General features: G+C 32.8%; 2 protein-coding genes across 4 annotated transcripts; one reads left to right on the forward strand and one right to left on the reverse strand.

Moving 5' to 3' along the window:
* The first annotated feature begins 4797 nt into the window (after positions 1–4797).
* Positions 4798–9206, forward strand: LOC110646290 (transcription factor AS1). 3 transcript variants are annotated; one of them, XM_058144086.1, is made up of 2 exons: positions 4798–5270; positions 7878–9206. In XM_058144086.1, the coding sequence occupies exon 2, from the start codon at positions 7928–7930 to the stop codon at positions 8996–8998; it is 1071 nt and encodes a 356-aa protein (XP_058000069.1). In that variant the 5' UTR covers positions 4798–5270; positions 7878–7927; the 3' UTR covers positions 8999–9206. The 3 variants fall into 3 exon arrangements, with proteins under 3 accessions (XP_058000069.1, XP_058000070.1, XP_021655382.1); XM_058144087.1 differs by lacking the exon at positions 4798–5270 and adding an exon at positions 5379–6984; XM_021799690.2 differs by lacking the exon at positions 4798–5270 and adding an exon at positions 5384–6293.
* Positions 9207–9475: 269 nt separating this feature from the next.
* Positions 9476–12319, reverse strand: LOC110646291 (uncharacterized protein At2g37660, chloroplastic). The gene is made up of 7 exons (XM_021799691.2): positions 12054–12319; positions 11109–11380; positions 10987–11023; positions 10794–10891; positions 10551–10612; positions 9924–10047; positions 9476–9771 (listed from the first exon to the last, which is right to left on the reverse strand). The coding sequence occupies exons 1-7, from the start codon at positions 12106–12108 to the stop codon at positions 9652–9654; spliced, it is 768 nt and encodes a 255-aa protein (XP_021655383.1). The 5' UTR covers positions 12109–12319; the 3' UTR covers positions 9476–9651.
* Between the last annotated feature and the right edge of the window lie 483 nt (positions 12320–12802).

Genomic DNA, 12802 nt, shown 5'->3' on the forward strand with positions numbered 1-12802 from the left:
TATTTATTTTACAAAAATTATTTTACTGAAAAATATTTTTGATATTAGTAAATTAGTGAACAGAAAATATTTTTTTAATTGAAGAAAAAATTAAGTCATTTTAAAAAAAATAAATTTTATTTTTTAAAAGAGAAAGTTATTTTTTATTTTTAAATTTTAATAATATTATTAAAATATAAATATATTTATACATATATAAAATAAATACATATCATTAATTTAATATTATAATTAAATAATAAAAAATATTTTCATAAAAAATATTTTTTTTATATAATTTTTTTTTTAACTAAACAAGTCTAAAACTCCAAATTGATTCTAATTTTTACAAAGACCTCAAATTAGGAAAATTCTTATAATTCTTGTAAGCACCGAGTATATATATATATTCAACTAATTAAAAATTAATAAATTATTTTTTTAAATAGATTTTATCAGATAAAATCAAAATGATTATATATAATATTTTATATTTAGATTGATTAGGTCTAATCAGTACTTAATTTTATTAGATGAGACTTGAGATTTTTTTTACGGTGTGGTAATCTAGAGTACCACGTCATCAGTACTCGGTAGCGTTAAAAAAACTTATGACAAATAAAAAATTTATTTTTTTTCGAGCATGTGAACCCATCAGACTATAAATATCATTTAATTTTAAAATTTTAAAATATAAATATTTTTAAAATGACTCTAATTTTTAAGAAGAGAGTTATTTTTTATTTTTTAAAATTTAATAATTATATTAAAATATAAATATATTTATATATTTATAAAATAAATATATATTATTAATTTAATATTATAATTAAATAATAAAAAATATTTTTATAAAAAATATTTTTCACACGTAAATTATTTTTTTTAAAGAAACATATATAAATTATATTTTATAAAAAATATTTTACTAGAAAATATTTTTTATATTAAAAAATTAGTTTATAAAAAATATTTTTTTAGTAAAAAAAATTAAGTCATTTAAAAAAAATAACTTTATTTAAAAAAAAAAGAATATTTTTTATTTTTTAAATTTTAATAATTTTATTAAAATATAAATACCCTTATACTTATATAAAATAAATATATATTATTAATTTAATATTATAATTAAATAATAAAAAAAATTTTTTATAAAAAATATTTCATATAAATATTATTTTTCATGAAATAAATAAAATTTTATGTGTACTTTTTTATTTTTAACTAAATAAATCTAAAACTCTAAATTGATTCTAATTTCTACAAAGAGCTCGAATTAAAAAGTAATAAATTTTGATCAAATTAAATAAATTATTAAAGTTTTTAAACTTTTAAAATAATCGTTTTTTTTATTTTAAACGTTTTAAAATAACTCAAAAAAATTTTAAAATTTTAACACAGTTAAATTTAATTAAAAAAACTAAAAAAAAGCATTTAAACCCTTAAGAAATAATTTGATATTCATTTAAGTCAGTAGAACAAATAAATTTAATTTAAAATTTTAATAATTAAGTTTACAAATGAATTATTTTAATTAATATTGTTAATAAATAAATAATAAAAATAATTTTATCAAATCTGTAAAAATAAATTAAATATTATTAAAAATTTTATAAATATTTAAATTTAAATTTATTAAAAAAGTATAAAGAAATTTTTTAGCAAACACTAAAAAAATTAAGATTTCCTTTTTTTTTTTCTCATCAACCAAACACTAAATTTTAATCTCAAAATCTCCTTAATTTTTTTTAAATACCATTAAAAATATATGAATATTATTCTATAGGTAAGATAAATAACAAAAGTCATAAAGTTATATTTAAAATTTAAACTATAAGAAATAGGTTTAAATTTTCTTATAAAAGCTAATTATAAAAATTGTTTTAGATTTTCTTTTTTTTTTTTCTCAATAATACTATAGTTTAAATCCACTATATATGTAAAAAAAAATATTAAATTTAAATTTATGTATATTTTTATGGCTTTTGTTATTTATTTTAAATGTAAAATAATATTTTTATTTCTTTAATGATTGTTTAAAATTTTTTTAAGGAAATCTTGTGGCTAAAGTTTACTATTTGGATGATGAGAAAAGAAAGTAAAATGTAAATTCTTTTTAGTATTGTATTGAAGTAAATGATTTTTTTTATACTTTTCCAATAAATTTAAATTTACATATTTACAAATTTTTTGATAATTTATTTATTTATTTTATAAGAACTTTTTTATTTATTAATAATATTAATTAACATAATTTATTTATAAACTTAATTATTAAAATTTAAAATTAAATTTATTTATTTAATGAGACTTAAATGACAATCAGATTATTTTTTAAGAGCTTAAATATCTTTTTTGTTTTTAATTTTTTAGGGAAAACTTATTGATATTAAAGTTTTGGACTTTTTACATTATTTTCAAGGGTTTAAGGGGTTAAATAATTATTTTAAAAAGTTCAAGAGTTTAAGTGACGCACTTAATTTGATCAAGGCTTAAGTGATTATTAGCTTATTTCTTAAAGGCTTAAAATAACTTTTGCCAAGCAAAAATATTATTATGTACTTGTTGTTACTGACATAATTTGCACCTTAATGATAAAAAAAAAAATTAAACATTCTCAGCTTTTTATATGTTAATTATAGTAAGATCACTAATTTTGATTTAAATTAATTAAAATTAAAATTTTATTATTTATAATAAAATTAATATTTAATTTGTTTAATATAATAAAAAATTTCCTTCTCTCTTCTGCATTTTTTTTTTTTTTGGAAAATGCAGCATTGCAATAAAACATGGCCCAATGGGCAAAGATACAAAGGTCCAGTAAAAAGAACAAGATAACAAACCAAGTCCAGCGAAAAACCCAAAGCCCTATTCTAGCCAAACCCACAAAACAAAACCCAACCCAGATAATAAACCCTAGGAGTCCTACTCAAGCAAAACACCTAACCCTTTCCAGAGCCGCCGCTTAAGATTGTTACTGGAGATGGAACCTATACAAAGCCACCATTTTGGCTGTTACCGAATATGGAATGAAGTAGTAAGCTGACACCATGACACTACCTCAGCAAGTAGGATAACACCTGCTGATCAAAAGTATTATCTTGGACATCAAACTAACTAGGTACGAGACCATTGGAGAGGCACCACCACCACAATAGTAGTAGGGGGGGGGAGATGGTAGAGTTCATGGCATCTCAATCTTATATAGCCTTGGGGGGAGGGGCAAACAGTCACCTAATTGAGCAAGCTCAACAACCCCAAGTTACCTATCCCCAAACATGCATTGACCCTCCAGAAGATGATGACCACCGATCTCAACTAGCGGTTTTGCTCTAAAGAAAACAAAGCTCCTACGCAGATCTCTGAAAAGCTCCCATTTCATGAAACCCAAATCTGCAAAAAACACACCAAGCAAAGCATATATACTCCCAAACCCAAGGCCAAAGAGCAAACAAACACTGGGATGAGACAAAAACAAAGCGATGCCTTTCTCAACCCGTAGACAGAGGAAGCAAACGAGAACCGATGAGGAACTCGGCTAGATCGAGAGATATTAATCCAACCCAGAAGAGAAAAAATTCTCTCTCTACAACGCATAGAGAGAGTTAAAGTTTTTTAATTCCTTCTTCATGTTTTTTTAAATTGTATATAGGTAGATGTGTGTGTATATAATTTATAATTAATATCTAGGTGGATGTGTGTATATTGTTTTGGCAACTATGTGTGTGTGTGTGAGAGAGAGAGAGAGAGAGAGAGAGAGAGAGAGAGAGAGGAGATCGTCACTGGAGGGAGAAGGGACATTCGGTGGACAAAGGAGGAGAGAAAGAAAAGCAGATGGAGAAAATGAGAGAGAGAGGGACAATGAAAGAAAAGGGCGCCCAGAAATTAATTTTTTTAAAATATATTTAAAATTAAGGTTGAAATTTATTTTTAAAAAATATATATTTTTAAATTATTTAATTATTTTTAAAATTAAAATTTATTAAATTTAATATAAAATAATAATATTAATAAAATTAAAATAATATTTTTATCAAAATCAGAAACTATACACAATACAAAAATGTGCCTAAGTCTCTCAATAATTCCAACCTCCGTCTCCGATCCCTATATGATCTGTAGGCTGTCCTTACACAATTATTTTGTATATCTCTAGTGTCTTCCCAACGAAACTATACTGTGATGGCCATTACCAAGTAACTATTATTATTTTTGAATTATTTTACTAGTATTGTTCCCTACCACAAAACCTTACCTCTTAGCTTTTTCAGAGGTGGCCTCAGATCTCCCTCAATTTTACAATTAGCTTGATATGTCAAATCATCTTTTTCTTTTTTTCCAAAATTATCCCTCCTGTACTCTACTTTCTGGTTTTAGCCCAGCACTGCCAGGAGCATGTGCATTATTCAGTTATCTGATTCAACTAAATACATAAAACTTAATTATTTTAATAGAAATAAATTCAATTTAATTTGACATTTCATTAATAATCTTAAAATTTTTTAGTTTTAATTATTATTATTTTGATTATGTTTAATTTATAACTTAACTAAATAAAATAACATTATATTATAATAATAATTCTAAAAACCTGTTTACTGCCATTATTAATTCATTTGATAGGTTGTGGGACTACCACTAGCAGCAGACAGCAGTGACAGGCCACCATTTTGAAACAAACTCCAAATGGTTGTAAAATGTAAGTACGAAAAAGGGTAAAAAGGGAAAGTGAGAAGGTCATAAGAAGTATTTAAAGGCCCACCATGTCATATATATACATATAAATATAAAGCAGAGGGAGAAAGAGAGAGAAGGGAGAAAAAACCGAGTTAATGGGTGGCGACTGGCGACCTCTGAGCCTGAGTCTGAGCACACCAGAACGTCCCGTCTCAATCACCCTCGTCTCCTAGTGCCGCGAAACCCGGACTGCAATCCTCCTCGCCTCATCCCCTGACTTCCCAGACCCACTCCTAATCATACTTCCCTTCCCTTCTATCCCCTACCCTCCTCCCCATCTTATTTTCTTTGCACCCTAGTAGACTTTTCAGACGCTTTCCTATCCAGTCTGATGCCCATCAGAATGCAAAGAATTTTGTTGGGACTCATCATCACCATCATAAGATAAATCCTTGCCTTGATGGACGGTTAGATGAATAAGCAAAACATGTGTCGTAAATACACGCTAACTCTTTACCGTGTTGATCTCTAGTCACGTCCTCGCAGTTTTGCATCAAAGCAAGAAAAGAACAAACGGAGGGGGAGTGTGGGAGATAGCGAACCCTTAAAAGGTAAAGCAGTGAAAAATCATTTTGCCCAGATTACGAAGTATCGCTCCTTTTCGTTTTTTCGATGACGCTTTCTTTTGCTATTGTGCGCGGGAATTTCGCCCTTTCTTTTAAAAAATATATAGATTCTGAGGACTCGTTGACTGCTAATTCCCCAATTAGACTCTGAACGTATAGATTAGGGTTCATTGGGGACCACATTAATGCTCTACCTAATCGCAAGAGATGACACATGCGTGTCGTTGTCACGCTTCTTCCTGATAATAATGTGAAAATCCGTCATTTCATTCGCTGACTCTCTGCAGGTGGCGTCTCCGTTTCGTGATTATATGGTTGATGAAACTTCGATGGCTATGATGTAGCTGTTATACTATATAAATGACAGGCATGTGTTTTTAAGTAACGGAACGCATTATTATTAGTAGGGAAGGGAGACTGGGATGTTAGACGGTAGACGCCTCCAAAACTGAAAGCAGCATAATGACGGAAGGTGGCGCATTTTAAGCGCTGAAATCGAGCCTACTCTACGCAGCACTAATTTAATACAATTGCTTTTTTCTCTGCTTGTTGCTCTTTTTCCTTCGTTTTCTGTCTCTCTCTAACTTGGCCAGTGGCACTGGTGGTGGTGGTGGTTATGTAGGAGTAGGAGGAGGAACAGGAGGAGCTGACGCAATCACATTCCATAGAAGGCGTCACCATCAGGGATTCAATAACCATATTTATATCTCTTTCTCCCTCTCGCATTCGCGTGCACTCTTGTTTCGGCCCCTGTCAGATCTGTGTTTCTCGACATGTTACTGTTGCTTTGTTGCTCTGTTTTTCCCCCCTCTTTAGTATAGTCTAATCTCTCATTTCCACTGTGTCTGTCTCTCTCTAGCGATGGATTTTTCTCTCTCTAGGGTTTAGGCCGTTAAGCTGGTTTTGTTTCATTTTATTTTTATCTCGTGTGTGTTTGTGTGTCGTTCATAGTATCGTGCAGGAGATGCGTCGAAGAAGAACCTTGGTTTTGAGTACTTGATGAAAAATGTAAGCCTTTTTACTTTTCATCATTTTCCATGAGCAGGGTAGTGGTTTTCTTGCTATCGGGCAAATTTTTGTCTGTTTGTTTATTTTCTGTAGTAGAATGCTTGGTTGCGGTGGAAATTTTGGAAAAGCTTGTTTCATTGTCTTGTGATTGTTAAAAATTTCTACGAATCTATGGTTCAAATAGACTAGCACAGCGGCTATATTATATATCAAGTAACAATTTTTCAATACTCCACTATGCTCATTATTTTTTGTTGTTCTTTTCTGGGAATCTGGGTATGTTAGTTATGGCAGCTCTTGCTTTAATAATACATTGATTAATGATTCCATTATGGAAACCCTGTTGTAAAGCAGGTTTCTTCAGCTGATAAGAGTTGATGTATCCAGATATTATTTGCAAATTTAAGTCGGTTCTGATCTCACCTTTAATGTTTGTGATTCGGATCTAACAATGTCAATTATTTTCTTCGTATTAATTTTGCTGATAATATCAAATTTGACAGCCCCATTCCTCGCTTACAAAAAAGGATTGATTTTTGCGTACTATAAACGTTGGAGTTGTACCATAATAAAATCGCTCTGCAATTAGTAACACTTGATCTTAAAATTAACATGCTTTGGCAATCGTACGCCCATTTGCTTATTGGTTATGAGATGCCCCATTAGTGTTAAGAACTCAAGTTTGTTTGAGGTATTATTTTGCTGCAAATCCTATGCAATTTACATTGTCATTGTAATTTCTTGATTGGGTCACATCTATTGGGAGTGGCTAAATGAATTGTTAGTTGTGCATGAATTTAGTATGTTTTAGGTTAATTTCTGAAGCATCGGGCAATACCCTATGCTATTTCACTAAATGTTGTTAATGCAGGCACTAATATTATCTTTTTCTGTATGATATGCTTCGTTGATGCCTAGCAGCTCTAGAATGGGACTTCCCTATTTATTCATTCTCCTGGATTCAGTCCTATAGTATTTCTTCTTCCTTTTTTGTCATTTACATCAAGTCTATTGTGTAGTTGAGAGCATAATCATTACAACGCTGACGCTGTACCACTGCTTTCAGAACTGACTGAGAAGCACTTACTGTCGTGATGTCATTTTCTTCCTTTGTATCAATCGGTGTTTATTGTTATACCTTTGGTTCTTGGTTAAGTTCACTGTTTTCATATGTTTGGCTTGATATCATTTTCCTTTTCATGTTGAAAATCAAAACATTAGCACCCACTAAGTTGCATAATCTACCGTTGTTTCCAATTGTTTGTTGGTTCCTGATTTTGTGGTGTAATAAGGTAAATCCATCTGGCCGATTCTGTGGTTGTACCAGAGGTGGAAGCATAAAGGTTGAGTATGTTGGATCTGTCATCTTTTCAATGAGCTCATAATTAGGTTATATATATGTATTAGTGCTGTCGTCAAGTACTTCAGTGGTGCTTGTTATGAGTCCAACTTTTGCTAATCTTGCCTCCCTTCCTTTGTTTTGTTGTATTGTATCTTTGCAGTGGAATTCTCAATTCAATAGATTAATTACTTGTATCATTTCTTCGTTAAAATAGACTGATATTTTGACCTGACAATTTTCAGACACATTATGAAGAGTTTAAGGCAATGGGCATTGGCATTTTCACCTGGAAATGAAGGAGAGGCAGCGTTGGAGAGCTGAAGAGGACGCTTTGTTACGTGCATATGTTAAACAATATGGTCCTAGAGAGTGGAACCTTGTGTCACAGCGCATGAACACACCTCTAAACAGGGATGCTAAATCCTGCTTAGAAAGGTGGAAGAACTACCTCAAGCCTGGTATAAAAAAGGGATCTCTTACTGAAGAAGAGCAGCGTCTTGTTGTCCGACTTCAAGCCAAACACGGCAACAAATGGAAGAAAATTGCAGCGGAAGTTCCAGGTCGAACTGCTAAGAGACTAGGAAAGTGGTGGGAAGTGTTCAAAGAGAAGCAGCAGAGAGAGCAGAAGGAAAACAACAGGACAGTGGAGCCAATTGACGAGGGCAAGTACGATAGGATTCTAGAGACATTTGCAGAGAAGCTGGTAAAAGAACGCCCTACTCCAACATTTGTCATGGCCACTTCCAATGGGGGCTTTCTTCATACTGATCCCCCTGCTCCTGCAACAACTCTGCTTCCACCCTGGCTTTCTACTTCCAACTGCGCATCCTCTGGCAGGCCACCCTCCCCTTCTGTAACCCTAAGCCTCTCGCCATCAACAGTTGTAGCTCCTCCTCCAATCCCCTGGCTACAGCCTGAGAGAGGACAGGATAACACTGCTTTTGTTATAGGCAGTTTGCCACCTCATGGATCAGTCCCTGCTTGTGAGAATCTGATGATATCTGAGTTGATGGAATGTTGCAAAGAGTTGGAAGAAGGGCATCGCGCCTTGGCTGCACATAAGAAGGAGGCCGCCTGGAGGCTAAGAAGAGTAGAGTTGCAGCTGGAGTCAGAGAAATCAAGCCGGAGGAGGGAGAAAATGGAAGAGATAGAGTCGAAGATCAAGGCTCTTAGGGAAGAACAGAAGGCTTCTCTCGATAGAATTGAAGCAGAATACAGAGAACAATTAGCTGAATTGAGAAGAGATGCGGAAACGAAGGAGCAGAAGTTGGCTGAGCAATGGGCTGCAAAACATTTGCGTTTTTCCAAGTTTCTTGAACAAATGGTGTGCAGGCCTAGGCTTGCGGAGCCTAATGGCCGATGAAAAGATTTGCTCTATCTGGCCGTATCAGGTATAAGGTCCGGCTTACTGGTTTGTCAACGGAAGGGGCTTTTAGTAAAGATTTCTTTTAGTGGATTGTCTACTTATATTATTTAATTTCTGCTTAGGGCTTGGTGAATGTAAGATAAACTTAGCTTAACATTCTATATATGACATTCGCTTGCTGAAATATATAATAATTTTATGCCCACTGTCGCATGAAGCTTTCTTGGGCCCGAATTGCAACAGAAAGATAATCCTGTTCATTGTTTGTAGGAATATTTCATGTCTGCTTGCACTCCTTGGTGGATGAAATCATTTCCTCCAAGGATGCCGTGGATTGATTGCTACATGATCAAATTTATTTCAATCATAATTAAAAATCTTAATTTGAATTGCAAAATCTCTGATTACTTTGCGAATTAATTAATTTGTTTATTAATTGCTTATAACCACACACATCGATTCCCAATACAACTCTGAGCAAACAATAAATAAGCAATTAACATTATACATCCGTTCTTAATTTAAGATACTTTCACAAGCTGTGCAGTATCCTCTTATTATTTTCTTTCTGCTCATCAACAGACAACTCTTTCTGAAGTTTAAACACAGAAATGTAAAATCCAAGACCGGTCATAATGGTCAATTGAAAATCAAAATCGAGTGGTGACTTGGGAGAAGAGAGCCTTAAAATCTTTTGTTGGAGTGCCAGTTCCCTCTGGCTTGGAGGCTAAGTCAAATGCCTTAAATTTAGCTTCCTCGTATGCTAATGCCTGGTCAGGAGAGGGGAAGGGGTAAAATACAAATGTATACGAGTACTCATAAGTTGAAACAAATAGTCCAAGGATCCAATGCAATTTTGATGAGCAGAAGGATTCCCAGAAAAATTATATGTTTGCAGTTACAAACAACTTGTAATTATTACCTCAATGCAGACTTCTGCAACATCAGCCCTTGCAATGGCTCTTGTATCTGTTTGAAGAAGTTCATCATCCTTCCCAACAAGTAATTCTCGGACGCCGCCTTCTTTATCTTGCAGGCCTCCAGCCCTAAATCATCCAAATAGGTCCATGTCAATTGGCAAGCCACATTAAATATTAGAAACAAGAAGAATGAGATTGCAATAGCACAGTGAAAAATACAATGGGATCAGGCTGGGTAAAATTTTACAATGTCTTTGACCCTGTTTTCTACGTCTATGAAAATTCAGGTGTTTATTAAACTTTTTTTTTTGGGAGTCATAATGAACCGAGAACAGGATTGTATTTGGGAGGGTACTCAATGCCCAAGGGCACAACATATGGATTCAGTGATAATTCATATTTCTATATTCAGTGGGTATTATGCAAAAGCTTAGAAACCATTTTTGCCAGCATAAACAACTTCGGAAAATAAAATTCCATATAACATAAATTATTATATTCTCCCCTCACTGACTTAATAGAAATATGAAACTCCACCAATGGTGTCTTGACAATAATGTGGTATAAAGTGTAGCCCCCTGACACCAAATTTCGAAATGGGAAGCACAAATGAGATAGAAAGCATCAACCTTATAATTGTGTATGGGATACCAGAATCAGCCAAATACTGTTCAGCCTTTCTCTTCCAAATCTAAAATAACATTGAGAACAAAGTTAGGCTCTCAATGGAAGAAAGGACAATAAATTAATCAAAGAAAGAACTAAAAAAAGTCCAATTAACAAAATGAAGAGTAAACTAGTTCTCACAGAGGCTGCAAAGCTACCATAAAAGGGAAGTAAATTTTTAAGTGGTACAGAAAAGGATCACAGACCAATATATTCCCATTGCCCAAACTGTTTAAGGGATGGTTTGGATTTGTCCCACCCATAGACCCAACCAAAATAATCTGATTCACTCCCGCCGCCTTAGCTGTTCAAATGGATAAAATCTAATTCAGCAAAGAAAAAAAAAAAGCAACTAAGAACAGGAAACTGAATCCCTGAAACAAGGAAATGGACCCCCACCAGCGTCTATTTGATTCTTCTGACCAATCCAGTCAACCTAAAAAAAAATTGCATCAAACAATGTCGAGAACAAATAAATGAAGTAACAGTACCCAACATTTAGGGAAGTGTGTGTGGATTACCTGTTCAGGATATGCTCCATCTTCATAATAAAACTCAGGCCTTCCACCTTTGGACGGATCAAACCCAGGTTTCATCTTCGGCACTGCACTTGTGAGAATTATGAGAGCATCAATTCCTTGGATAGCAGGGGTGATAATTTCTGCTTCCCTAATATCCCCAACAAAAACATCATCTGCTCCACCAATTTTCTCTTTGCTATCTTGAGTTCTGACCAAACCTCGTGCAACATATTGGCCAGACCTCTCCTTCAATTTCTTATAAACTATTGAACCTGCCATAGTTGAGGCATCATATCATGTCAAAGAAAATACAATCAACAATCCATCTCTTCATTGGAAGCAAGAAGAGGAAGAAGAGGCTATTTCCTCTCCTTTTGGCTTCAGTAATGAAAAGAAAATATGAGTAAGCACAAGAAACTTCAAGATCAAACGAAGTGAACCACGTACACATAATAGAGTGATTAAAAAGCCAATCTTCCTAAAATATGATTGCACAACTCAAGCAACCCAAAGTCCATTAATTAGTTTGTCATTTTGGAAATAATTGTTGATGTAATTAGAAGAAAACATATACAGCATATAATATCAAATAGAACATCCAACCAGGATTTTTAATCAGACAACGCAATAATAAAGTAACAAATTTTCTTTGTATCTGATTGTCATCAGCAACGCAAAAAGCCAAAGCGCGAGATTCTCAACGGAAAACCTTCGAAACCCCCCTAAAAACCCCAATTCGCGCATCTGAAAACTTTATACAAGAGATTTCCTCCCCAAAATCTATACGCTTCAAAAATACCAAAATTTTTTTCTTCTGAAAAGAAAAGTACCAAAACAATTCAATAAAGCATTAACATTTCTTTCCTTTCAAAGCGTCCATCGATTTCTCAACAACGAAAAGTTGCAAAAGAGAAACAAACTGAGAGAGAGAGAGAGAGAGAGTACCAGTTCTGCCACCAGCTCCAGTGACAAGAACAGTGGTTGGACGCGAATCCGCCATTGACAATGAAACCGGTTGAAGCCTCCTGAAAGTGTTGCAGTTATTGTGGGTGGTTGAGAGAAATGATAGAGAGGATGAAGAAAAGAAAGGAAATGAAATGGTAGACGATTTTGAAAGACCCCGCAAGCGTATTTATGACAACGACGGGGCTAGAGAAAGAGAAGAACAATGGCAGTGGACACGTGTTGTAGTAGCCATTGGATGAGTTAAGTTGATGGAATTGAAGTAGGTCGTCGCTGAGAGGGAGCCCTGAATGCGCCGCTCAGTTGTCTCTTTGGTAGCCGTTAATACGCGGCTAAAGTGGTTGGTCGCTCCGGAGTTAAAGCAATATTAATGATCTCAAAAAGCATAAATCTATAATATTTTAAAAAAATATAAGAGAATTAAATTTAGTGCGGAAAGATAACAATTAATAATTAAGATATATAATTTATAAATATAATAATATCATGAAAAATAACGACGCGTGTCGACTCCTTTAGATTATATACTTTTTTTTAATATATATATATAAATAGATTAAAATTGAATCTTAAAAATAGTTTCACGAGAGTAAGCCCCACTTCACTCAATGGCTTGCTTAAAAATCAGAGAGTTTTTTTTTTTTTTCTTTTTGCCTTTTTTACATTTTTTATATAAAAATTACTTTATAATGTTAAACATTAATTTTTTATCTAAATGTTCAAATTTTAAT

Source organism: Hevea brasiliensis, chromosome 3, assembly GCF_030052815.1.
Source record: "Hevea brasiliensis isolate MT/VB/25A 57/8 chromosome 3, ASM3005281v1, whole genome shotgun sequence".
Lineage (NCBI taxonomy): Eukaryota > Viridiplantae > Streptophyta > Magnoliopsida > Malpighiales > Euphorbiaceae > Hevea > Hevea brasiliensis.